Genomic DNA, 25555 nt, shown 5'->3' with positions numbered 1-25555 from the left:
ATAACAGTGGAATTAATTTTCCTTGGGAGATTGTTGTCTGTGACAGCTGTGCACTGAAGTGAGAAAGGTTATTTAAGGACCCATTAGAATTATGACGAGAGAGCTGTGCTGTGAAGCTAGAAATTTAAAATAGGACCTATTAAAACAACGACGATTATTGGAAATTTCATCAATCATTCAGATGAACTGAGCTTCAGGAAACTTATAGTTGGATGCTGACTGTGTTAGACTTACGCCAAACTCAGCAACTGAAAAGAACGAACACTTCGAGTGAAAGAAATCTCGTAACCTTTCTATCTTGTCACAGAGACACAGAGCATCCATTTCTAAAAAAAAAAATAAATATGTAATAAATACTATAGGTGAATGAGCTGTTGCTGCATTTCCTTACTACGTTAATATTGTCCCATTTATTCATAATCATATGGATTTTTTCTTTTTCCAGCGCAAGAAATTTCAGTGATTAAGAATTATTATTTTTGCACCATTCCATATTAAAGGAAATGGATTCCTTATACATACATATTATATTTGCACCATATATATATTAATATATAAATGGATATATATATATATATATATATGTGTGTGTGTGTGTTTGTGTGCCCCTGGACTATGCCTAAGTACAAAGTAGCTCAAATAAAATAAACGAAATTCAACTGAAACAGGGTCTTAGATGCCTCATCGTTCTCTGGTAGCTTTTAATGAGATCTGGAGTGTGAAGATGTCAAATACTACTATCAGGCACCTATGTTTGGCTTTGTCAAATTTTGATCGATGTTCAGTTTATTCTTAAATGCGAATGGTGCTATTGAAGGTAACTTTATCCCTGCTAACACATGTTCGTATGTTATCTCCTTTAGTACAGTCAATTCATATTTCTTATCTAATTTTTCTTTCTTAGAGACTCTCTCTCTCTCTCTCTCTCTCTCTCTCTCTCTCTCTCTCTCTCTCTCTCTCTCTGTTTTCTTCTCATATTTGAAGATGATTCTGTAACACATAAAACTGGGCCTTTTACTGTGATGGCAAATCTCTCTCTCTCTCTCTCTCTCTCTCTCTCTCTCTCTCTCTCTCTCTCTCTCTCTCTCTCTCTCTCAAGATTTTCTTCTCATATTTGGCGATGATTCTGTAACACATAAAACTTGGCCTTTTACTGTGATGGCAAATACTCTCTCTCTCTCTCTCTCTCTCTCTCTCTCTCTCTCTCTCTCTCTCTCTCTCTCTCTCTCTCTCTCTCTCTTAGGATTTTCTTCCCATATTTGAAAATGATTCTGTAACACATAAAACTTGACCTTTTACTATGATGGCAACTAGACCCATGTAGTCACATAGTACATATAAGCAATAGTTTAGCATCTACTTGCTATCTCTTATTGTCACCCTTTTATGCAGTATATCGAAGGCAGTATTTGTTGAAGCAAGAAAATGAATTCCACTTTTATTTCCAGGAAAGCATCGACCATCAACTTCAAGAGATGGGGCTGAATCTAAAGATCAGTAGAGCTGCTTGCCAGGTAGAGGAACATCCTTCCTTTGAATTCACCCCGGGAGCAATAGTAATGATGTTAGTTTCTCTTGCAAATAATTCTTTACAGTTCAGTCACGTAGGTACCTACATCGTTAAATTTCAACCGAATTTGCCTCAGTTTTTTTACTCATACTTTTTTTTTCTTCTTTTAACGTGCTTTTTTTTCCCAATTGTATGGGGTAAGCACGATGCCTTCTTTTGAAGGATTTTGATTTGGTTTTGGGGTAGACTGTACATTATTTCCCAGATATTTTCGCGTGCTTATTTTATATAAATATCTTCCCTTCTGTATGCAGAGAGAGAGAGAGAGAGAGAGAGAGAGAGAGAGAGAGAGAGAGAGAGACTATTGAAAGAAAGATAGATCAGAAATATGGATGAACGACGCTACTGTAGATATAGCGGAGATAAAGTTACTCTCAACAGACCCACTCGTAGAGCATGTATACAAACATTAATTATTAATCAATGTGGTCGTTGTTTAACCTGGCCTTACCAGCACTGGCTCTTGGTCTTAGGCAGCGCGTAACTTTGTTGTTACTCACGGAAGTTTGGTAAATAAAGCTCTGGTTTTTCTTCATCATTCTCAGAGTGATTCTTGCAGTGGAAGGCAGTCTCATTTTGTTCAGTGGACTTTTGGACCTGTGGATATCTTACGCAAAGAAGGATGAACTCAGGAAAGGTAATAAAACATTATAATATATATATATATATATATATATATATATATATATATATATATATATATATATATATATATATATATATATATGCTACCCGAAGGGGAATTTTTTTTAGTTGATAATAAGTTCGTCGTCTCTTGGGCTCGAACCCACGGAAGACAAGAACTCAGGACTACAGTGACGCCTTAAACGACATGGCCATCACGGTGATGTGATTTCTTAAAATATATATATTTCATATATATATATATATATATATATATATATATATATATATATATATTAATGTATATATATATATATATATATATATATATATATATTAATGTCTGCAAAACGTATTTTCTGTAAACGTATAAACGTGATTTTCCTCTGGACATTTTACTAATGATTTTTAAATCAAGAGTGCACAGCTTTATGTATCGTAATATGCATACTTATCGTCTACTATATATACATACTCGTAAACCAGTTGTAAGTAGTTTATAATTACTTCACAGTTCAGTCATCTGGGTGCCTAATACGCTGTTCAGTTGCTATCCAAGTTACCTTAGTTATTTACTCTTAAACACTTTCATAAATATTTACATGACCTTATTCTGTATGTTTATGTAAGAAATAAAACTACCGAGCTTCTACTCGCTCACCCGAGCAATGGCCAAACTTACCAGATTATAACAACTAATATTAGAGATTCCAGGCCTCAGAAGATCATTTCTTCTCCATTAATTCATATATTAGTAAAAGTGAACCCAGTGTGGATGTAAGCCCTTGCCCCCACGCCCATCTCCTATCAGACAAGTGCTCCATCAGAAACTGATAATTGGTGTTCAAAATAAAGCTGATATGGAAGGTCTGGAATCTTGATATTACAAAATATACTTCTTTAAAAAATGAATAAGGAAAATTAAATAAATTTTCTTCATGACAGTGACTCATCTGTTAAGCTGAAATATAAGCTTTAAAGAACAAAATAAAATGGATTATGTTCATCATATAGAAAACCCTTTATCTATAATATCGAGATGTGTTTTTGCCCAGAAGTGGCGCAGTCATATACTTGCTTACAAAAACGCCGTAATATAGAGATTCACATAAAGTTAATATCTTATGATAGAAGCATCACCTTTTCAAACAGGACCTCTGAAATATCTGCTGGTATTCTCTCTGGCGACGAACCTTGAAAAGATGTTTCGTATCAACACTTCAGAGAGCAAGGATTCGATAACTTCGTTCTATGGGATAAGGTATGGGATAGGAATATACTAGAAATTTTTCATTTTCCAACTTTCTTTCATTGCCAGACTCATATAATATCCTCCATAAGCCATAAAAACAACTGTTTTTTTTCTGAGCTTGTGTTTACAGTGGATCTAATGAGTTTAATGTGATAGAGATATCCTAGAAATTAAGACTTTTTTAAATGTATATGCGTTGCTGAACTTTTGCAATGCCCATAGTAAATACTTAATGACAGTTCTTATAATTATGTCCCTAATTTCTCTGCTACATCGATCTTCTACATAATTTCTTTATTTCTAACTTAATACTTTAATGTTTAAAAGTTTATCTTCATTCCTGGGATATCTTTGAGACTGGTATCGTTTATGGATTTTCGTAGTTACTTTTATTCATTGAAAACTATAAATTATTCAGCCACATTCTAATAAATCTTTAATTTTATCTATATTTCTTAATAAAATTTCCTCAGTGAGTTCTTGGCTTCAGTTAGTTAATTTGTTTTTTCCTTTTAATAAGAGATCTCTTCTTTCTGCATTTCCCTTTATCGTCTTTCTAATGAATACCATATTTTTGGAAGCTTGAATTTCAAGCCACTGGCCCCTGTGGGCTTGTTCCATATGAATATCCTCCTGCATAATAAAATAATAATAATATCTAATAATAATAATAATCATAATAATAATAATAAATAATAATTCACATCACCCATAATAATAATAATAATAATAATAATAATAATAATAATAATAATAATAATAATAATAATAATAATAATAAATCTCACATCACCTTCTGGGCAGATATCAAGTGTTAGAAAAAAAAAATTTTTTTAAGGAAATAAAATTTGGAAAATAAATCTCCCCTCAACCAAACGTTTCTTGGTTTAAGCGAAATGGCAGAATATCACAATAATTACGTATTTTTAACCTATTTATTTAGGGTCCTATCGATGGCATGGGTTGTCATGGGGCATCAGTACATGTACAGGAGTTACAGCGTCAACAAGAATTTTGTCCCGGACGTGAGTATCAGCATAAAAATAATGATTTATATACAGATTCCAGGCTGTAGTTCATACTTTTTTTTTTCTGGCTAAAGCACACTTGGCTACCCAGCTAGTATGGCTAGCCTGTTAGTGAAAATGACTGAATAGTATTTTCAAGTCTAAAAGTAGTCAATACACAACACGAGATGTTTAGCTATTTTCCTTTCGTGTACTTCCGTGCAATAAGACTGTGATTTCAAAAAGTTAAAAAAAAACTAAATGCCCGCAGTATGGCTGCTTCATTTGTGAGATATAGGACAAATAGTGACAGAGACGGGTTGGAAAGGCTTGTTACTTTGCTAATTTCATAGTCTAAATATTTATTGAAAAACAATTATATAACCCAACACCCTCCGTCCTATCTAAATTCTATTTTACTATTATTTTGCCTTACAAGACCAGAAGAGAGAGAGAGAGAGAGAGAGAGAGAGAGAGAGAGAGAGAGAGAGAGAGAGAGAGAGAGAGAGAGAAAGCACTTTCACCAAATAAAGGTTCTAGAATTAGAATCCCTTCAAAAGTTGGAAAATATACTTTCCTTTAATTGATTAATTCTCTATCATGCTTAAGGTATTAAAATTTTAGCAAATGGATTACGTTTTACACTCATTCTCCCTGCCAGTTATTGTTAATCTTTTAAGATATTTACCCCCAGCGACTTTCACTGTCTAAATATCTTGCAGAAAATATGGAAATTTAATTCTCAGATAGTCATAATGTCTGATGTTAATTGAATGTTTTTATTTAAAAGAATTGTATTTCAGTGTATCCATCAGTCTTTTTAGAATTTTTTTTAATGAATGATCAGTAAATGTCTACTCTGAACTAAATAATTATCTGATGGAATTTCGGCTTTCTTTCTAAACACTCACCTACAGCTGGTCAATGGAAATTTTGCTGCCCAGATCATTTTAAACTCTTATGCATCCGTGGAGACATTCTTCTTCATGAGTGGTTTCTTGGTGGCCTATGTCTTTTTCAAGGTAAGGGAGATCTTACATTCTAAGTTACTTCACTACTAGAATACAAATTTTGCATTCCTTCACTTTTTAAAATCTTCCTTCCTGGTACCATTAGTACGCAGTGGTTTTGGTGTGAGAGTTTCATTGAACACTGAAGTAGTTCATTTCTGATGAGCTTATTTTTCGTCATTTTAATGACTTAGTAGGTAATCTTTGACTTGAGGGGATATAAACCTGCTTGAGGGGATGGGTAATCTTTGACTTGAGGGGATATAAACGTATAAACAGTAGGTAATCTTTGACTTGAATCTTTGAGATATAAACCTACAGTAGGTAATCTTTTGACTTGAGGGGATATAAACCTACAGTAGGTAATCTTTGACTTGAGGGGATATAAACCTACAGTAGGTAATCTTTGACTTGAGGGGATATAAACCTACAGTAGGTAATCTTTGACTTGAGGGGATATAAACCTACAGTAGGTAATCTTTGACTTGAGGGGATATAAACCTACAGGTGATAAGCGGGGATTTACAGGTCATTCTAGTAAATTGAAATGGTTTTTATAAAATGAAATTTCTACAGAAAATGGGAAATTTACTAAATGGTGAAAAGACTCTTCCTTATTTATTTCTTGATTGTACTCAATAGTTGCATTTGTGATTAAGGCTTATAGTATTAAATCAGTCAATCAATCGATCAGTTATTAACTTTCTTCCTTGGCTTATGTCGTTTCAGGATCAGGAACGAGGTGGAAAATTCAATATCTTTCTGTTCTACTTCCATCGATTCATAAGGTAATGAAAAAATTTACATTTGAACTATTATTATTTTATTATTATTATTATTATTATTATTATTATTTTTTTTTTAAATGACTTACATGGAAAGAGAGAAATAAAGAAGACATAAATGTATTATCATGTAAAGAAAGAAGCCAGATAAAAAGATAAAGAAATAGACAAAAAACACATTTGTGCACAAACAGCAATAAAAAATAATACGTAAAAGAGCAAAGGGGCATGTTTCTTTTAAACAGAATTTGCCTTATTTGCCTTTTTCTTGTTATTGTGACAAGGCTTATATAATGGTTTTTGCAACTTCGCGTTGCAACAGCTATGGTCATCGACGTTGGAAGCATTTTTTTTTATTTCATTCCTTCCGTTAATAATTTGAATTAAACCATTCGCTATAACACTTCTTTTCAAGAGACATTCTTTGTTTATTCATAGTTTGCGAATACTTCCTCACTTTACATTTATAAAACTTAAAAATCGAGGATTTTTCAGAATGCATTTTACCACAAACGAGAGAAGCAAAGCATAACAGTGCTTAAGACAAACAGGTAAACACTAGAGATAATTGATTTAATATGTTAGGCGACTGTTTGAATTACAGTTGCAGCCTTCCTGGAAAAATAATTACTTCAGCGGTTCACTTGAAATTTTTGAGTATGAAATAATAAAAAAACAGAAAATTGAAAAAACATTATAAATTTCTCCGAATATTTCAGGAATTTAATGGAAAAAACTCATTTCAAACTTTCTCTGACTGAAGTTCGCCGAAGACTTTCTCTTCCGATGTTTTCACAAGTCCTTTTTTATTGAAATTTTGAAAACTTTATGTTATCGAAGATATGAAAACTTTCTCTTACTCATTTTTTCTGAAGAGTTCTCTAACATTTTTTCCATTTTTCCTTATTGAACTTTTCTAAAAATAATAAAGATTATCTTCTACCGGAATTTTCTAACTTTCTCTGGCAGGCATTTCCAAAACTTTCACTTACTGACATTTTCTAAAAAAAAAAAAAAAAAAAGGAAAAAGAAAAGTTATTCTTCCTGAAGATATCTAACTTTCTCTAACAAACATTTCCACTACTTTCACTTATTGACGTTTTCTAAAAAAAAAAAAAGGAAGAAGAAAAGTTACTCCCACTGGGTTTTCTAACTTTCTCTTGTTGACATTTCCAAAACTTTCACTTCTTGACGCTTCCGAAAAAAAAAGAAAAAATTTATTGACATTGAAATTTTCTCTAACTGAAGTTTTTTTTTAAATTCATTTACTGACGCTTTCGAAAAACTTTCTCTTTCGAAAGGCTCAGCCCTCCAATCATGCTGTGGTCGGGATTCCTTGCTACCTTCCAGTCCCAGCTGGCGAGAGGACCAATGGCGGATCGAGCAACGCGCAGCATGGAAAACTGCAGGAAGTTCTGGTATCGAGATGCTTTCTTCATGTCTAATTTCGATGGATACGGCGAGGAAAGTCAGGGGAAAGTAAGTTCGAAAGGCAGGCAGTTCTTAATAAAAAATAAAAAAAAAAATTATATATATATATATATATATATATATATATATATATATATATATATATATATATATATAAATTTTTATCACACCGTGATTTATATACAATCATGAAGCAACAAATGTCGCTTAATATCAAATTCACGCTACCTCGGGAGTATCCTGATAGGAATTATCATCGAAGGGGAATTTATAAGTGATAAATGGATTGGTACTGCCAGGTCGCGATCCCACGACACAGAACATATCCTGAGGTAGCGTGAATTTGATATCAAGCGACATTTGTAGCTTCATGATAATATATATATATATATATATATATATATATATATATATATATATATATATATATATATATATATAATCAATATAATCACAATCAATCACGTGTGGAACAGAAATAAATTTCTGACTCGCATCAGGATCGAACCCAGACCTTTCAATTGAAAGGCAAGGGTGCTGCCCACTAGGCCATGCAAGTCATAAAAGAAGTTGGAACCTGATTGCCACTGCGCACAAGGCTTTAAATAAAATAAAAAGACGCAATAAATGAGATTGAAGTTCCCGTTGAAAAATTATTTCTGAAACTTTGCGAAGAGAATTGAGAGTTAACATTGTCCTGTTTCACTTTTTGCTTTGGAATAATGCAAAAGTTACTGTAATCTTGTCATTTTTGTCGAGAGGATATTATGTTGCAGAAACCCCCTGAGTGAAACTAACGGACATTAATCGACTTAACTTTCCTTTCAAAAACCTCTAATATACTTGACCAATAAACAATGACGGCTGATATTGATGTAATTTTAGAATAGTCACCAAAATTCTCAGATTTTTTCTCACTATCTGCATAAGAGTGACGTTTAAAAACTTCATAAACAAAGTAATAAACTTGAAACCTCTAATATACTTGACCGGTAAACAGTGATAGCAGATATTGATGTAAATTTAGAATAGTCACAAAAAAATTCTCAATTTTTCTCACTATCTGTATAAGAGTGAGTGATCATAAACAAAGTTAAAAAAATTTAGAATAAAAAAAAATCTCAATTATTCAAAGTAATAAACTTGAAACCTCTAATATACTTGACCGGTAAACAGTACAGTGACAGCAGATATTGATGTAATTTTAGAATAGTCACCAAAATTCTCAGAATTTTTCTCACTATCTGTGTAAGAGTGACGTTTAAAAACATCATAAACAAAGTAATAAACTAGAAACCCGTAATACACTTTACCGGTAAACAGTACAGTGACAGCCTATATTGAAGTAAATTTAGAATAGTCACCAAAATTCTCAGAATTTTTCTTACTATCTGTATAAGAGTGATATTTTAAACATCATAAACATAACAATAAAACTGTAAAAATGTTATTATAAAAATTCCTTTCATTTTCCAGAGTTTGGGAGTCTCTTGGTAAACTTCTGTAGTAAATATGTAATTATAATAACGCCTTTCATTTTCCAGTGTTTGGGGTCTCTTGGTACACCTCGGTCGATTCGCAGCTGTACCTGGCATCGCCCGTCTTCCTCTTGCCATTCATTCTCAAAGAATTCCTGGAGAACAAGAAATATAAATCGCGATTCGTAGGTATGACGCAAAAGAAAGGTCTTTTAATAAATATTCCACCTGAGAGATGGTGGCACCAGGAGTGTCGACACTCCAGCCAGCTATCCCATGAACTTCTCTCCTATGACAGCAGTCTCTATATATATATATATATATATATATATATATATATATATATATATATATATATATATATATATATATATATATATATATATATATATATATATATATATATATATATCGAAGGGAAAAGGCACCATTGTTACTACTAGTTTATTATGCCAACGTTTCACGACAGTTGCTATCATTACATTTTCAAGGCTGCAATGATTAAAAACCTTCTTACAAAAGTCACATTAGAACATCGATATATACGCATAAATTATAAGACAAATAAAAACAGGGGGAATAGGCACCGGATATACCTAAACCGCAGAAGTAATAAGACTAAAAATATAAGTTTTCTCAAGTGCTGCCCAGCGAAAGCAAGAAAGGACGAGAGAAGGAAACCAAACGAAAGGTTAAGCGATAAACAATTGAACAGAGGTTGTTGAGAGTTTATATTTATATATATATATATATATATATATATATATATATATATATATATATATATATATATATATATATATTTATATAATATTTTTGTCTGGAATAGCAGCCCACTGTTAAACAATATTTCAACGTTTTTCTGTTTTCCCACAGTTTATTTATAGTAACCATTTTCGTCTTCATACATACATACATACATACATACATACATACATAAATACATACATACATACATACATATTTATTTATTTTCTTATTTTTAGGTATAGTCGGTTCTTTCCCATTATGGAAGACTAACAGATGTTTGAAAACAAGATAACAAAAAAAATCACATAATTCATTAAATAAATTCTACATTAATTTATCTTTAATGACGTCTACTTCAGAAACTACTGTGCCTCGAGGACTTGATATTTGATTTTATTGACAGGTATCCTTTGGCTGGCTTTTTGGACTTTGGTATCCTGCGTTATTCCTGGCATCATAATTGGGGTCAACCATCTGCCTCCGAACCCAGTGCGTGGAGCGTAAGTACATTTGTCTTAAATATATATATATATATATATATATATATATATATATATATATATATATATATATATATATATATATATATATATATATATATGTGTGTGTGTGTGTGTGTGTGTGTGTGTGTGTATCATTAAGTCGTTTCCGTCTAGGGGTACCTCCAGAGACAACTTCCTCTGCATAAGCCACTTCAGGTATCTGCACACAGAGCTCATTAGCAGTGTACTGAACCCCTGGCATATACTATGCCAATGATTTTCCATTCTGTCCATATGACCTAATCGTCTCAAAACGCTCAAGTCCCTCCTTCCTCTTACACTAAGCTTTTTTCCTCATCTACAATCATTTCATCTAAACATCTTCAACATGCTTTCTTCCATTGCCTTCATAGTGCTACACTTCATTCCTATAAAGGAGAGTTGGTTCAAAAAACCCTTGAAACGCCACAAATTTGTCATCAGACCTCTCCATGGTTTGCTTTTCAGGATCAGATAAAATTCTCTTGTTACTTCCAAATATTATACTTTGAAATTTTATTTCAGTATAAATTCAGTAATTACTTCAGTCTTGCATTAGCACCTGAGCTGTTGAATTCCTCAGTAAGCGTTGAGTTTTCATCAGAATGTATTGCCTACACGATTTATAAATGAGTCATATCATGATTATCATACTCCATTATTATCATTTTCTGAATGGATTCTCAAAACGAGACATAATCTGTCAGAATTTTCATTTCCAGTTTGTCACCCGAAATATTACCATTTTTCAATATTCTTAGTTTTTGGTAGTTTTGTACAATCAAAATGCCTCCAGTAAGGATTTGTTTATGCTTCCTATACAAATTCCTCTACGTTGTCTCTGAGCTTGCCTATTTTATCTTATTCTACATCTTTCACACAATTTACTGATAAAATTCTGACAGATCTTTTGTGGTTAACACTTTGCATCTAATTTCTGAAGTATTAGACGACGTTCTTCATAGATATTTCCAGCTTTCCGCTAATTTTGTCTCATAAAGAAATAGACTGGATTTATTGACTTATATTCTAATGGCTAATATGTCAAATCTTCCAGTACATTTCCGTATTTCATTGTTCATTTTCAGTCATTAAACACTGTGGCTCAAAAACTTATCTCTCCGTGGAAATTTTATAAACGTTAGTTTCTTGCTAAAAGCAATTATAATCCTTCAAAGACTCAATACCTAGTCAGTCTAATCTCCAAAACCAAAAATAACTCTTCAGTTTTTTCATTAAGACCTATGTTCTCACAGTGTTATTTTCATACTTAAATCAAAATTTTATTAAACTTCACTGATTTATTTCCATGATATTTTATCTGTGCTTTCTCCCCGCAGTCCAAACACTAGTCTCCATCACAAACTGGTGTACTACGCCCCGTGGTGCAGAGCTTCGCCGTACTTGGTAGGCATGGCCTTAGCCTACTTCCTTCGAACGAACAAGAAAGAGATTCTTTTGAAACCTGTAAGTCTCATCCTAAATCTTTCAGCTTTAATAACCTCGCCGGTGTCTTCACTATTCTGAGTCGTTAGCAATATAAACGGCTTCGATCAAGACTAATTTCAGTGGAGATGTGAATTTTGTTCTCATTATTTGCCCTTGAAACCTGCAAGTCTTAAATCCCTACATTCTTCAGCTTTACTGAACTTGCCAATGTCTTCAGTGTTCTGAGTTGCTAGAAATTGAAACGGCTTTAGTTAAGACTTATTTCACTGGAGGAATGCCTTTTGGTCTCATGATTTACTTAAAACCTGTAAGTCTTATATCCTACTTATTTTAACTTGTCGTTGTATTCATTCTTCTGAGTCGCTAGAAATTTGATCGGCTTTGGTTAAGACTTATTTCACCGGAGAAATGACTTTTGGTCTCATCATCAACACTAAGCAGTGAGCAACGAGCTTAAAGGTAGTTTTCACTCAATTACGATGGGAGCGCGATGTGGACGTCAGGACTCGGAACTACCAACAACTGTGAGACAGTCATTAGGATAAATGACAGCAGATACGATCATTAAGATAAAGGACTGCAGAGGCAACAATTCAAATAAACGGCAGAAGAGACGATCATTCAGATAAATGACAGCATAAAGAATTATTAACATAATTGACAATAGAGGCGATGATTCAGATAAATAACAGCAGAGACGATCATCAGATAAATGACATTGCAGCAGGTCACTACAGTCCATTGTGTCAATGGTTGCATGCTATATGACGGTAATACAAACCACGAATAATTCGTGTGAAAAATATTTTTCATTTATACACAAACTGTAGGTATGAATGAAACAAGACAAAGGAGATAGTACAACATCTCAACTATAAATTTCACTCTTCAGGCTGGACTTAAAAACATATAAATGAGGTAGTTTTCAGGGTGGTCCCCCTCGCAAATAAAAAAGGAGGGTTGGCAGTTAGGTCGACAGTTAGGTCAAGGTCTCTATCACTGCATTAATATAAAATAAAAATCTGAGACTTACAAAAAACATCGGTCTGTTGCAAGAAAGCGGCGACAGGACACAATTAGTCCAGGAAACCTATTTAATGGGTTAGATGGGGTACTTTTATGTGCCAGTTTTGAACCTGGATGCGTTTTTTCCAGAAAACGCCATTTCTCCAAAAAAGATGTTGCTTGGTAAGTGTAATTGAGGCGTTAGCTTAGCGGTTCTCTGGAAAGACTGGCCAGCCCAAACTTAGCGTTGTTCTATTTCGTGGGGAATAAATATTCTTTTACATCAGACAAGTTTTAATGCTTTTCAACATCATGGGCAATAAATATTCTTTTACTTTAGACAATTTTTAATGCCTTTCTGCTTCATGGGCAATAAATATTCTTTTACTTCAGACAAGTTTTAATGCTTTTCTACTTCATGGGCAATAAATATTCTTTTACTATAGGCAAGTTTTAATGTCGTTCTATTTCATGAGCAATAAACATTCTTTGACTCCAGACAAATTTTAATGTTGTTCTATTGCATGAGCAATAAATATTTGTTTGTTTCAGGCAAGTTTTGATGTTGACCTACTTTATGGGCAATAAATATTCTTTAACTTCAGACAAGTTTCAATATTGTTCTACTTTGTGGGCAATAAATATTCTTTTTCTTCAGACCAGTTTTACTACTGTTCTACTTCATGGGCAATTAATATTCTTTTATTTCACACGAGTTTTTATTGCAATTCTACTTCATGGGCAATAAATATTCTTTTACTCTAGACAAGCTTTAATGATGTTCTACTTCATGGGCAATAAATATTCTTTTACTCTAGACAAGTTTTAATGATGTTCTACTTCATGGGCAATAAATATTCTTTTACTCTAGACAAGTTTTAATGATGTTCTGCATCATGGGCAATAAATATTCTTTTACTCTAAACAAGTTTTAACGATGTTCAACTTCATGGGCAATAAATATTCTTTTACTCTAGACAAGTTTTAATGATGTTCTACATCATGGGCAATAAATATTCTTTTACTCCAGACAAGTTTTAATGATGTTCTACTTCATGGGCAATAAATATTCTTTTGCCTCAGACAAGTTTTAATGTTCTACTTCATTTTCTTCAGTGGCAGGTGGTCCTGGGCTGGATAGTGGCTACTGGCCTTGGCATAGCAGTGGTTTTCGGTATGTACAGGTACAACCAGATGACAACAGACCTGATTGAATACGAATGGGCACCGAGTATTTTCTACGGGTCCCTTCATTCCCTCGTCTGGGCACTGGCAGTCTCGTGGGTTGTCTTTGCCTGCCATTATGGGTATGGAGGTGAGTCATTGACAATGATTATGTTTATAGCAATAATACTAATGGTGATGGTGCTGCCATTTTAGTACTTAGTGTTGCATGCGGTTAAAGAAGTTTGAAGACCTTTGTTTTCTTTGTTATTGGTTATAAATGATACTGAGGATAAAGTAATGATAACGGTTTATTTTCCTTCGTTTCTTTTATCATATTCTGTCTCCTCTCTTTTAGTTCATCATTCAGTTCATGCACTTCATTGATTAATTCTCATTCTCTCTCTCTCTCTCTCTCTCTCTCTCTCTCTCTCTCTCTCTCTCTCTCTCTCTCTCATTTCTTTGATCTGAATTCTTGCATTGTTTTATTATGTTCTCCCTTTGGTTTTCTTGCTTTGCATTAGTACCGAAATTCCAATTTTTTTTCTTCTCCGTCTGTCTTTTACATTATTTGCATTTCTTCTCATTTAGCTTCTTGTCTGTCTATCCACTTTATTCCCATCCTTTCTTCCTCCTCTTCTTCTTCTTCTTCTTCTTCTTCTTCTTCCACGTTACTCCCATTTCTTTCTTATGTTTCCATATCATTCACATGTTCCTGTTTCCCTCACTTTCAGGTCATCAACTTTGTCTCATGACTCGTATTGATTTTTCTTCCCTCTTATCTCAATTCTTCGTTTTCTTCCTACGGTATTCTTTCTATTATCTCCTTGGTCACAACCCCAAATACCAAAAAGACTAAAAACGATGTGCAGGCTAAGGATTGGACATACAAGACTCACGCGTGAGTTCTTGATGTCAGGTGAAAGCCATTCATTCTGCAGCGACTATACTGTCCCCTTGACTGTGAGACATTTGCTGGTCGAATGTCCCAGTCCTGGGGGCGTGACAGAGATGGACATTTTGTCCTTTCTACGATTCTCTGGAAGGATTCTAATATAGAGCCGTTGTGTATCTTTATTTGGGAGACGGCCTCCTCAACAAAAATTTAGATCATTTATATATACATTATGTGTGTTTTTATGTATAGCATATATTTATTTATAGATATGATTCTATATATATATATATATATATATATATATATATATATATATATATATATATATATATATATATATATATATATATATTACTGTGTTTATTGACCGGGTCTACTAAGTTTTACATTACATATAATCAGCAATTAAAAAGGACCTTGTGGCACCCCGTCAGTATTCATAAACTAAACAAAGGTGTAGGGTGAGACTAAAGTAAGTATTCTACTGAGGCATAAAATAGACTCAGGGAACAATTAACTTAATTAATTTACATGAACACCAATCAAACCAGTTAAAGGGACAAAATTTACAGCTATAGGCTTACCAATGGATCATAGGCCCTTCTCTTGGGGGCTTGAGTCACTTGCGCAAGGTTGGAACAGTGTGGCAGAGAGTGCCTACCAAAAACACACCCCTGCAAATAAAGAATTGCAGGGATTAGGCACAACAGAGTCATGCACAGACTGATAAAGGCTTAAGGCAACCTTAATGACTGATAGTCAAAGGATGAGATGGATATTCTTGGATAAAGTTAGGTAGGCCCAACGCCTTTCAAGAAGGCGGTTTTGGTCATAACAAAATAATGAAACAAATTTCTCTCAAAGCATTACTTACGTTACTCTAGAGATTAACCAGTGCTGAGGGGAGAAGTTGAAAGGAAATTGCTAGCTCAAGGGAGTGTTGGAGGGAGACAGTATAAGGCATTCAGGGAGGAGAAAAGGGCTGAGGGATGGAGGCCGATGGATTCTGACAGAACTTACCTAGCACAATAAATTCTAGTGCCTTTAACTAAAAGCGTAGATTCAGACTCCAAGCCACAGGTTATCGGGAGAGTGCCGTTCTCTCTCAGGTCCCTCTGGCCCTTGTCCTTGTAGCAGATAGATTAGACTTGAGGCATCTTCCTTGATTCAGTATGGCAGAGATGATGGAATACAGAACAGCACGTCCTGACAAGAGGAAAGACCAACCTCGAGTAGGGAGCGAGTCAGGGCGATTTAGGTCGATCTCCCCGCCAAATGCCCGCTCCAATTTCGGCGGGGGCCGCTGAGTTGCCAGATAGAGCCTGTCAAAAATTCAAAGACCTCAGAAGTACAAAACAAAATACAGAAAATAAGTGTGTGTGGGTCAGAGATAATGCTAAGCTTGCAACTTTCCAACTTACATATGCAAATCAAAATGGCTGGATGCTGATAAAACCAGTGGTTCTTAATGCTGAATATTTAAATTGATACTCAAGGCAGCAACCTGAATAATTATATATATATATATATATATATATATATATATATATATATATATATATATATATATATATATATATATATATATATAATATATATATATATATTTATATATATATAATATATATATATATATATATATATATATATATATATATATATATATATATATATGCATTATGTGTGTGTTTAGATATTTAGATATTTATTATATGAAACTTTAACATTTTTGTTTTAGTTTTCTATTTAATTTCATCGCGGCGTCAATCACCCAGACGCTGCGACTCCCGTTTTCTTTACCATAAGTCAGTCCCAATTAACACTTCCTCTCTCTCCCACGAAAACAGGTCCAGTGAACAGCTTCCTGTCTCATCCGTCCTTCCAGCCACTTAATCGAGTCACCTACTGCATCTTCCTGGTGGCTCTCTCTCTCCAAGGAATCCTTAACGCTAATTTGATGATAGCTCCTTATTTTTCAAATCTCAATAAGGTACGTCTCCTTGATACTACAGTTTTAGCTGGTTATTCCTGGAGCCACCCCTTTCGTGATATGTAGCTTCAGGAAGAGAGTGAAAAGAATGCTATGTGCCAGCAGTTTTATATATGTGTATATATGTATATATATATATATATATATATATATATATATATATATATATATATATATATATATATATATATATATATATATACATATATATGTATATATATTTGTATATAAATATGTATATATATATGTATATATATATATATATATATATATATATATATATATATATATACATTATATGTATTTATTTGTATATAAATATATGTATATATATATATATATATATATATATATATATATATATATATATATATATATATATATATATATATATATATATATATATATGTTATATACATCCCCACCAGGGTATCTGTCTTACCATAAGTTCAGTTTGGGACGTGTCCCCGTTCGCTAACAAGTTCCTCATCTCTCTCTCTCTCTCTCTCTCTCTCTCTCTCTCTCTCTCTCTCTCTCTCTCTCTCTCTCTCTCTCTTTTATTTAAAGTGTGGAAATCAAACCCTAAACTACAAAAATATAATTTGTTAAGCAAGACTAACAATGAAACATGTAAAATGAAATTATATAAGATGGTTAATACACCCATTAAGTTTTTACCAAAGCAAAATCATTAATTGCAGGACAACCCCTGATTCTCTAAGCTTGTTACACATAATTTCCAAAGTCGCTTCTGTCGACAGTGCCACTTTAACGACCACTTCCCACATCCGCCATTTTGAATACTCCTTTACACGGGAGCGGATCTCCCCCAACTAATCATGGGCCCATGATGGTAGCCATTTATAATGAAAGAAAATGATAAAAGGTAATATGAGTAACTAAATGACTTCCCAAAAATTACACCAATTTGGCAATAATAGAATCATCTTCCGTCTCTACGTTGTCATAGTTCCTCGTTGAACGAGTCGGTAGAGTTCTCGGTTAGCACTCTGCTAGGCCCGAGTTCGAGTCTCCGGTCGGCCAGTGAAGAATTTGAGGAATTTATTTCTGGTGATAGAAATTCATTTCTCGGTATAATGTGGTTCGGATTCCACAATAAGCTGTAGGTCCCGTTGCTAGGTAACCAGTTGGTTCTTAGCCACGTAAAATAAGTCTAATCCTTCGGGCCAGCCCTAGGAGAGCTGTTAATCAGCAGTGGTCTGGTTAAACTAAGGTATACTTTTCTACATTGTCATTACAAAAAGTCCTCCCCATTGTTAATTTTACAACAGACTCAATTGGCCATATCCCCATAACAGCCAAACTCTAACAGGAACACACATGCGCCCATTTTGTCATGCATGACACATGTGTCATTCATGCCCACAGTCATGAAACACCTGCAAAAAGGAGAAAAATATCTCCTTTAACTTGAGGCACATTGTTTTTCACACCATCAGAATGCATAAACATAAAAAGAATGACAAAACAAAACTAATAAAATCACTGATACAAAATAACAACAATAACTGATGTGAATAATGTCTATCTCCAAAACTCACCATTAACACGAAAGGACTAAGTACGAGGTACATACAGGTATGTACAAACGAACGTAATGCCTCGACGCCCCACCTACAAACCAATTAAAACTAGAAATTCCTTTTAGAAGTTTCCAAAGAGAAATGCCGATGCAAGCTTCCGGTCCCATGGCATCTCAGGTTGACGGATTCTTAATTATCTGCACGCTGACGAGTCGTGACTAAGCGCTTGCGCAAGCATTTTCCAGCATTGAACATCACACTGCTTTCTCAGCAAACAGGAATGTCACAGCTTCATAAAACTTATATATATATATATATATATATATATATATATATATATATATATATATATATATATATATATATATATATTTATTTATTTATTTATATATATACATATATATGTATATATATAAACATATATACATATATATACATATGTACATATTATTCTTTTTATTCTCTTCCTTATTATTATTATTATTATTATTATTATTATTATTATTATTATTATTATTATTAATTAATTCCTTAATAAGGCACAACCGCCCTTGTTCGCACCTCAATAACTTACGCTTCTCAGTTACCTGCACCTTGATAATGTAAACTTACACATACATACATACATACATACATACATACATACATACATACATTATGCATACATACATATTCAAATTACTTGCGATAAGTTTCAACAAGAAGGGATAACTTAGATTCCTTTAATTTCCAAAGTGCCTGGTAGAGAAGACTGTATGTCTTTGAAAGCATGTACTTTGGAAATTTAAGACTCTGGAATCTAAACCATCCTGTCCTATTGAAGGCTAACACGAGTAGTATGAATATATATATATATATATATATATATATATATATATATATATATATATATATATATATATATATATATGTGTGTGTGTGTGTGTGTGTGTGTGTGTGAAGTTGTGTGTATTCAGTGTGTGTATATATATATATATATATATATATATATATATATGTAGAATCTACTGCACTTTTACCAGACACATATGTAATTCTAATAGCCACAATGCCCTCTTAACTTCTCGAATTCTTCGCGCTTTTTTTGGATATGCTTGTAACTACGAAGCCGAAAATATCCAGACGGAAGAAATTGAAGAGCCTGTGAATGGCGGTCGCGAGAATCGAACCCGCATTACCATATTCACAAGGAGGCAGTACTAAACCTGGGCGAGAAGGATAAAAGTCTATCGCCTCTCGTACATACATATACCTGTCGTTTTCAGATATATTTTGTTAGAGCTGTTTTACCATCGCTCCAGTGGGCAATCTTTTTATTGCTTTTGGGCTGAAATATATATGTCAATCTACTGGTCACTTTTACAGACACATATATGTGTTCAGTACTAGCCCTTCGGGGATCAAATGAAAATATCCAGACGGAAGAAATTGCATTTTGCGGGTTCGATTCTCGCGACTGCCATTCTCAGGCAATTTCTTCCGTCTGGATATTTTCGCCTGGTTTCATTATCCAAAAAGCCTGAAGAATTCGAGAAGACATTGTGGCTATTAGAATTACACTTAGGACATTTGATCTCCCAGGGGCTAGTACTAAACAAAGCGAAATACATATGACCCCAGGGACTAGTACTAAACATGGCAAAACAGTGTAGGTGAGTCACTGTTTCGCCGTGTTTAATACTAACCCCTGTATATATAGTATATATGTGTGTGTGTGTGTGCACTTGTCTAACAATCATAGAATAGTAGCGAACATTCCACAGCTATGTATCTTGATTCCTGTTGCATCTGTTTCAGATCATCGAGATCGTAGGAGTCATATTTATTGCCGGCATAGGAGGGATTCTCCTCTCACTTTTCACGGAAGGTCCAATTCTGGGACTGGAGAGAATTCTCTTACGGAAATAGCTTTGAAGTTTGACCACTGGAGGTTTACACTGACATGGAGCTATAGATCTTTCAGTAATTTTGGCTGACTTGTAATTTATGAGTATTTGTTGAAATAGTTAGATAAAAAAGGGATTAAACGTTAAGTATGGCATTTATAAAACTACAGGGCATTGATCGTCAAAATAAAAACAAAAAACTACGAAATTGCTAGAAAGGGCCCATATCATCATAAGTGTTCAAAGATTTATTGGTCACTGAATCTTTTGTAAAATCTCTTGAGCTTGGTTTAACGTAATGTGAAATTTGTTTCATATTCCAATATTTCTCTACTGGAGCGTAGTAGGGATTTTAGTTATATGCGAAATAGATTGGTAAGGTGCACCTCCCTATTACTCTTACATCGATAAAGTACAGCTGTGTTTTACATTTCAGTGAGGTACACCTCCCAATTATTCGTGCATCGATAGGGCAGCTATAATTTACATTTCAATGAGGTACACCTCCCTATTCTGTGCACCTCAGTAAGGTACGTTTCCCCTATTATTCACTGAAAAGGTCAGTGATTACTTCCAAATATTTTAACTTGGTTTTACATGGTATTGTTCATGTTTCCAACACTATGAACGTTAGTTTTCTTATAAGACATGAGACCATTTTTACTTCAGAAAACAGATTCAAAACCCGAGTGAGACGAAATAATGAAGCATGTAACTAAACTTACATAATTTTGTTGTTTTAAGTTGTTTTATTCTTTACTTCAGCAACATTTTGCAATATACTTGAGTTGTTTTTACCTCTGAACTACTGTTTACATACAAATCTGCTAACTTAGACATGTAATATATTAGTGAGTTATCCCCGAAATGCAGTTCCTATGTAAATGATGTTAAAATATATATAAAAAAAATTGGTTTTGAAAAATGGGCAGTCTGATAAAAAAAAAATTAATAAAATGGTTTTATCATATTTTATTCTTCGTGTCAGTTACAACAAAATGTCGACATGATTTTAAAACAAAAGTAGCAACTATGATTGCAGGCTGCTCAGGAGCAGAAGACCGTGCTGGCATGAGGCCAGCTAATCCAGAAGAAAAAGAAGACTCAACAGATTTGCATACGTGTCATTGAAAAATCTCTTAAGTTCTTTGTACACTGGCGTACTTGGTAAACTTATTTATACGCTAAGAGATATGCCAGATTTTAAATGAAGATAACAACAAATAAAAAAGGAAAACTCCCAAGTACTACATTCTACTGATTTAAGAATTAAAGAAATGTTCGAGTTCAATGTATGCAAATAAATTCGTACACAAGAAAGGTTTGCACTTGTGTAAGAAAAATATACATTTTCCTTGCATATAACATTATCAAATGGGTGTGTGTTCTTGAATAAGTGAAATATATCAAGGTTTAGGTAATTGCCAGTAATAGCAAGCATTTATAAGCGCAGTAAATGTTTTTGACCATTGAATTTAATCTGTTTTCATGGCGATGATGCTACCCGCCCTCTAGCCTACGTTTGCCAATAGTGGGTAATTAACCTGCAAGTGCGGTAATTTGGCTACGCTTATTGGTCTTTAGGGCGGCAGGGTAATCTTAGTAAATCTGAGCATAATGTGGGTTGATTGCAAGTTCCTGCTTATGGTGATGTTTAGTTTTTAGAGCAAATGATGTATACAAATACAGACAGAGAATTTGCTTAAAATTCTCTTTCTTGCTTAAGATGTTCTCTTAAAAAAATTACATTAACTTTTATAACAGTTTGCCAAAACAGACAACTGTATCCATCATGTTTAACTTCGAACTCTGAGTCAGAGCTTTACAAAGCCACAATATTTGCTTATGTACCCAAAAATGATCGTTTAAATTCGGATTATCTTTTATCTGTATCCAAAATCCACTCTGCCGAAAATGGTGAAGATTTACTAAACAAAAATGAAGCCTTAAAGTTTCCGTCACCGAGCTCAGAACCAAGTGTTTGTTTCTTCATCGCAGAGATTCTGGGGAGATTAGGAAAAGCTTATTATTAGATGGTCCTTTCTTTCTTGAATCAGAGTTTATGTAACCAACTGTTGCAGCTGATTTGCAATGCAAAAGTAGCCTTCCCTATGTTAGTCTCCTCAAAAGGCAAACATAGTAATTTGTTAGATAAAGATTGTGATACTGAGGAGGAATAGCGAAAATTGCCCCCTTTTCTTTGATAAAGAGGAAATAACAGAACTATAAAGAAGAGCAAACACTGAGTTTTGGGGTTTTCCTGACGAATCGAAGATTGTTGATGACAAGCCCGTAATTATAGTATGAATAGCAAAATTAGTTCTAGCCCCTCTCCACTCCAGTGCTTAGACTAAATGAATAATTGTTTTTTTTAATTCTCACGGAAACAAAAAAAAAAAAAAAGAGAAAAATAAAATGGGACTAGAACTACTAAATGTCATTTTAATAACTGATTCTTCTGTGATATCAATGGAATGATACGAGCAAAAGAAAAAAAATAAATAAACCAACCTGAACGCTGCATTATTCTTAATGTCTCTGTGTATTCTTTCACTTTTTTTAAATCAATAAAGACTATACCAGCAAACTGCGTATTTGTTGAAATCCTGGGTCATAGGTTAAGGGGGTTAGACTAGGGTAATATCAGTGCCTGCCAAAAGAGGTAACTGAAAGAACTCTGAGAGTTGGCAGCACTACTAAATGTCTAATTTGCAATTAGTAGTTTGTCCTGTACTGTTATGAAGGTGTAATATAAACATATATGTGGCCATTAGCTATGTTTATTTCTTAGTGACTGTGATCGCTCCTCGTCTTTGTTGTTTATTGTGATGGAAAGGTGACCATTAGAGCAGCAGATTGTACAAAATGACGTGAATGGAAACCAGTTCATCTCAACAACTCCATGATGGAAGGTAAGGAAGTTTTAGCCGATTGTCCCCTTTTCAAAAGTAAAGATTGTTGCCATTGTTGTACCCTCGGAGGATAGTTCTAAAACTCATTTTGTTAATCTCCAAGGTCTCAAAGGATTTGGAATTTTGATATCAGTAATCTAGGGATTATCATGCAGCGCATAGCTTTAGCCTAGTGTGTCCTTGCATAGAATTTGGGAACTAGGACTTGGCCATAGGCTAAACAGAATTGGAATCGGTAATTTCTTCTCAATACATAACCTTCGCAAATGCTTAATAACAGAGAAAAATAATTAATCAAATTACGACTTATAGGGTATGTCAGTACTGGCCCCCCACCCCCCATCCATACCTGCAAATACAGCAAAATTGTAACCATTAAACACCCCTAGGGTACGTTAGGTTGGTATTTTTAGGTTCTTTTAGTGCCCTGTCATTTCCTAGACATTTTTGCATGAAAAACCATTTTGGGTCTTTCATGCTAAAATGGGTAGCTGGCATCTTTCGAAATGCTTGGCTGAGTCTTCTGAAAAATTACACTGGATTCTGCATTTTAAGGAGGAAACGTAGGTAAAGTACCTTTATGCTAAAACTAAAGGTATTTCTAGTATTAGCTCCGTACAGATTGTATGGAACGGTTCCGCGAATACGAGGGATGTTAGGGAGTTATATGTTCAAGAAGGGATTGTCTAAGGAAATCTATTATAAAAGGAACCATGCTAACTTAACATACTCTAACCTAACCTAACCTAACCTAGTATCCTGTGTTACTTTGCTGGTTGGCTCTGCCCCCCCAGACCCCTCACTGAAGGAAGCTCCACTTTTTACCAAAAGTTCTCTTATAACACTTTGCAAGCATCATGGCAAAAATATAATAAATTCTGAGGTTAATTACAGTAGAGCGACAAAAAGTAACGGTAAAATCTTGATAAGCAACCAAAATACTGGAGAAAAAGTCAGTTTCCAAGGTAATAGCCTACCCAAACTCAGAGCTAATACTTAGTTCTACCAAACTTTACTTTAGCCTAGTTGTACAGCCTCATTCCGGTGGAACTAAGTTTTAGCTCCGCATGGGGTATTACCTTAGAAATTGACTCTTCCACTAGTATTTTGGTTGCTTATCAAGAATTTACCATTATTTTTTGTCGACTGTAATTAACCTCAGAACTTATTATATTTTTGTCACTGAGCTTGTTCAGTGTTATAGGGGAACTTATGGTAAAAAGTGGACTTTCCTTCACCAGGGGGTCTAAGGGTTGGAGACCCCCCGGCTAAGTAACACGGCCTACTGGGTTAGGTTAGGTTAGGGTACATTAGTTTAGTATGGTTCCTTTTATAAAAGACTTCCTTAGCCAGTCCCTTCTTGAACATATGGCTCCCTAATGTCTCTCATATTTGCGGAACAGTTCCATACAGTCCAAGCAGAGCTAATACTTAGAAATACCCTGATTCCCACCAGGCATCGACCGGGACAGGTTCCTCATACATAAATAGACATAACCTTTCCTATAATGCCAGGTCCTGACCTAACCAGATCTTACCTACCTAACCTAACTTAGGCCAATGTGCCCTGACCTGACCAGGGGGGTGAAAAAGGCCGTAACCTGTCCCGGTCACAAATTCCTCAGATGTATGCTAGTATTGCACTGGCCCGGTGTTTTGCCATGCCCCTAGGTTAGGTTAGGTTAGGTCAGGTTAGATTAGGTTAGATTATTAGCTCTCTAGTAATTTGGGTGTGGGAAACATAATGAGATTATTTATAAGAAAATTCAATGGTTGGTTTTTAAGATATGGCATCCTGCTTTTTTCAGGGAAAGGTCCCAGTACTTGGTTATATCTTGGGAAAATGTGTCCCGGTCAGTGACTGGAGGCAATCAGGCCACACTACTAAAGCAGAGTTTTACCAAGTTTATTTTAAACCAAATTGCAGTGTGGGGTAAAACTGTAGAACAGCTCTGCATGGACTATTACCTTGGAAATTAATTTTTCCTATACTTACTGGTGCTGGTGAGGGAGATGGTGGTGTTTATTGTCAGTCAGTTATTATTAACCTCATATCTCTATCCAACATGGTTGGGAACCGTTTCAGAACGTGGGGTTTTGGGTGGTGGAAATCGCTGGGAGAAAGACCAGACTATCATGTTGTTGTCATGGAATGGTTCCACGCATATATGTTCAAGAAGGGATTGGCTAAGGAAACCTATTAAAAAAGGGAGTATACTAACCTTACGTACCCTAATGTAACCTAACCTAACCCAGTAGGCCGTGTTACTTAGCCAGGG

General features: G+C 34.3%; 2 protein-coding genes across 2 annotated transcripts in view; both read left to right on the top strand.

The window, feature by feature from the left end:
- LOC136851693 (nose resistant to fluoxetine protein 6-like) overlaps window positions 1–20512 on the top strand; it is a 42233-nt gene extending 21721 nt beyond the window's left edge. The window contains exons 6-18 of the mRNA XM_067126055.1: window positions 1449–1564; window positions 2116–2207; window positions 3347–3455; window positions 4390–4471; window positions 5371–5475; window positions 6193–6251; window positions 7550–7740; window positions 9224–9346; window positions 10311–10407; window positions 11769–11895; window positions 13999–14197; window positions 16792–16934; window positions 20276–20512. Coding sequence (XP_066982156.1) covers window positions 1449–1564; window positions 2116–2207; window positions 3347–3455; window positions 4390–4471; window positions 5371–5475; window positions 6193–6251; window positions 7550–7740; window positions 9224–9346; window positions 10311–10407; window positions 11769–11895; window positions 13999–14197; window positions 16792–16934; window positions 20276–20386 — 1554 coding nt within the window. The 3' untranslated portion in view covers window positions 20387–20512. The remainder of the gene's footprint in view (window positions 1–1448; window positions 1565–2115; window positions 2208–3346; window positions 3456–4389; window positions 4472–5370; window positions 5476–6192; window positions 6252–7549; window positions 7741–9223; window positions 9347–10310; window positions 10408–11768; window positions 11896–13998; window positions 14198–16791; window positions 16935–20275) is intronic.
- Window positions 20513–23171: 2659 nt separating this feature from the next.
- The window catches only part of LOC136826613 (cytochrome P450 2L1-like), a 68576-nt gene continuing 66192 nt past the window's right edge, over window positions 23172–25555 (top strand). Inside the window, exon 1 of the mRNA XM_067083970.1 lies at window positions 23172–23276. The gene's annotated coding sequence lies outside the window, so the exon portion shown is untranslated. The remainder of the gene's footprint in view (window positions 23277–25555) is intronic.

This window comes from Macrobrachium rosenbergii, chromosome 3, assembly GCF_040412425.1.
Source record: "Macrobrachium rosenbergii isolate ZJJX-2024 chromosome 3, ASM4041242v1, whole genome shotgun sequence".
NCBI classification, from domain to species: Eukaryota; Metazoa; Arthropoda; class Malacostraca; order Decapoda; family Palaemonidae; genus Macrobrachium; species Macrobrachium rosenbergii.
The sequence above is the reverse complement of the archived record's forward strand: the minus strand, read 5'-3'. Positions and strand labels throughout refer to the sequence as shown.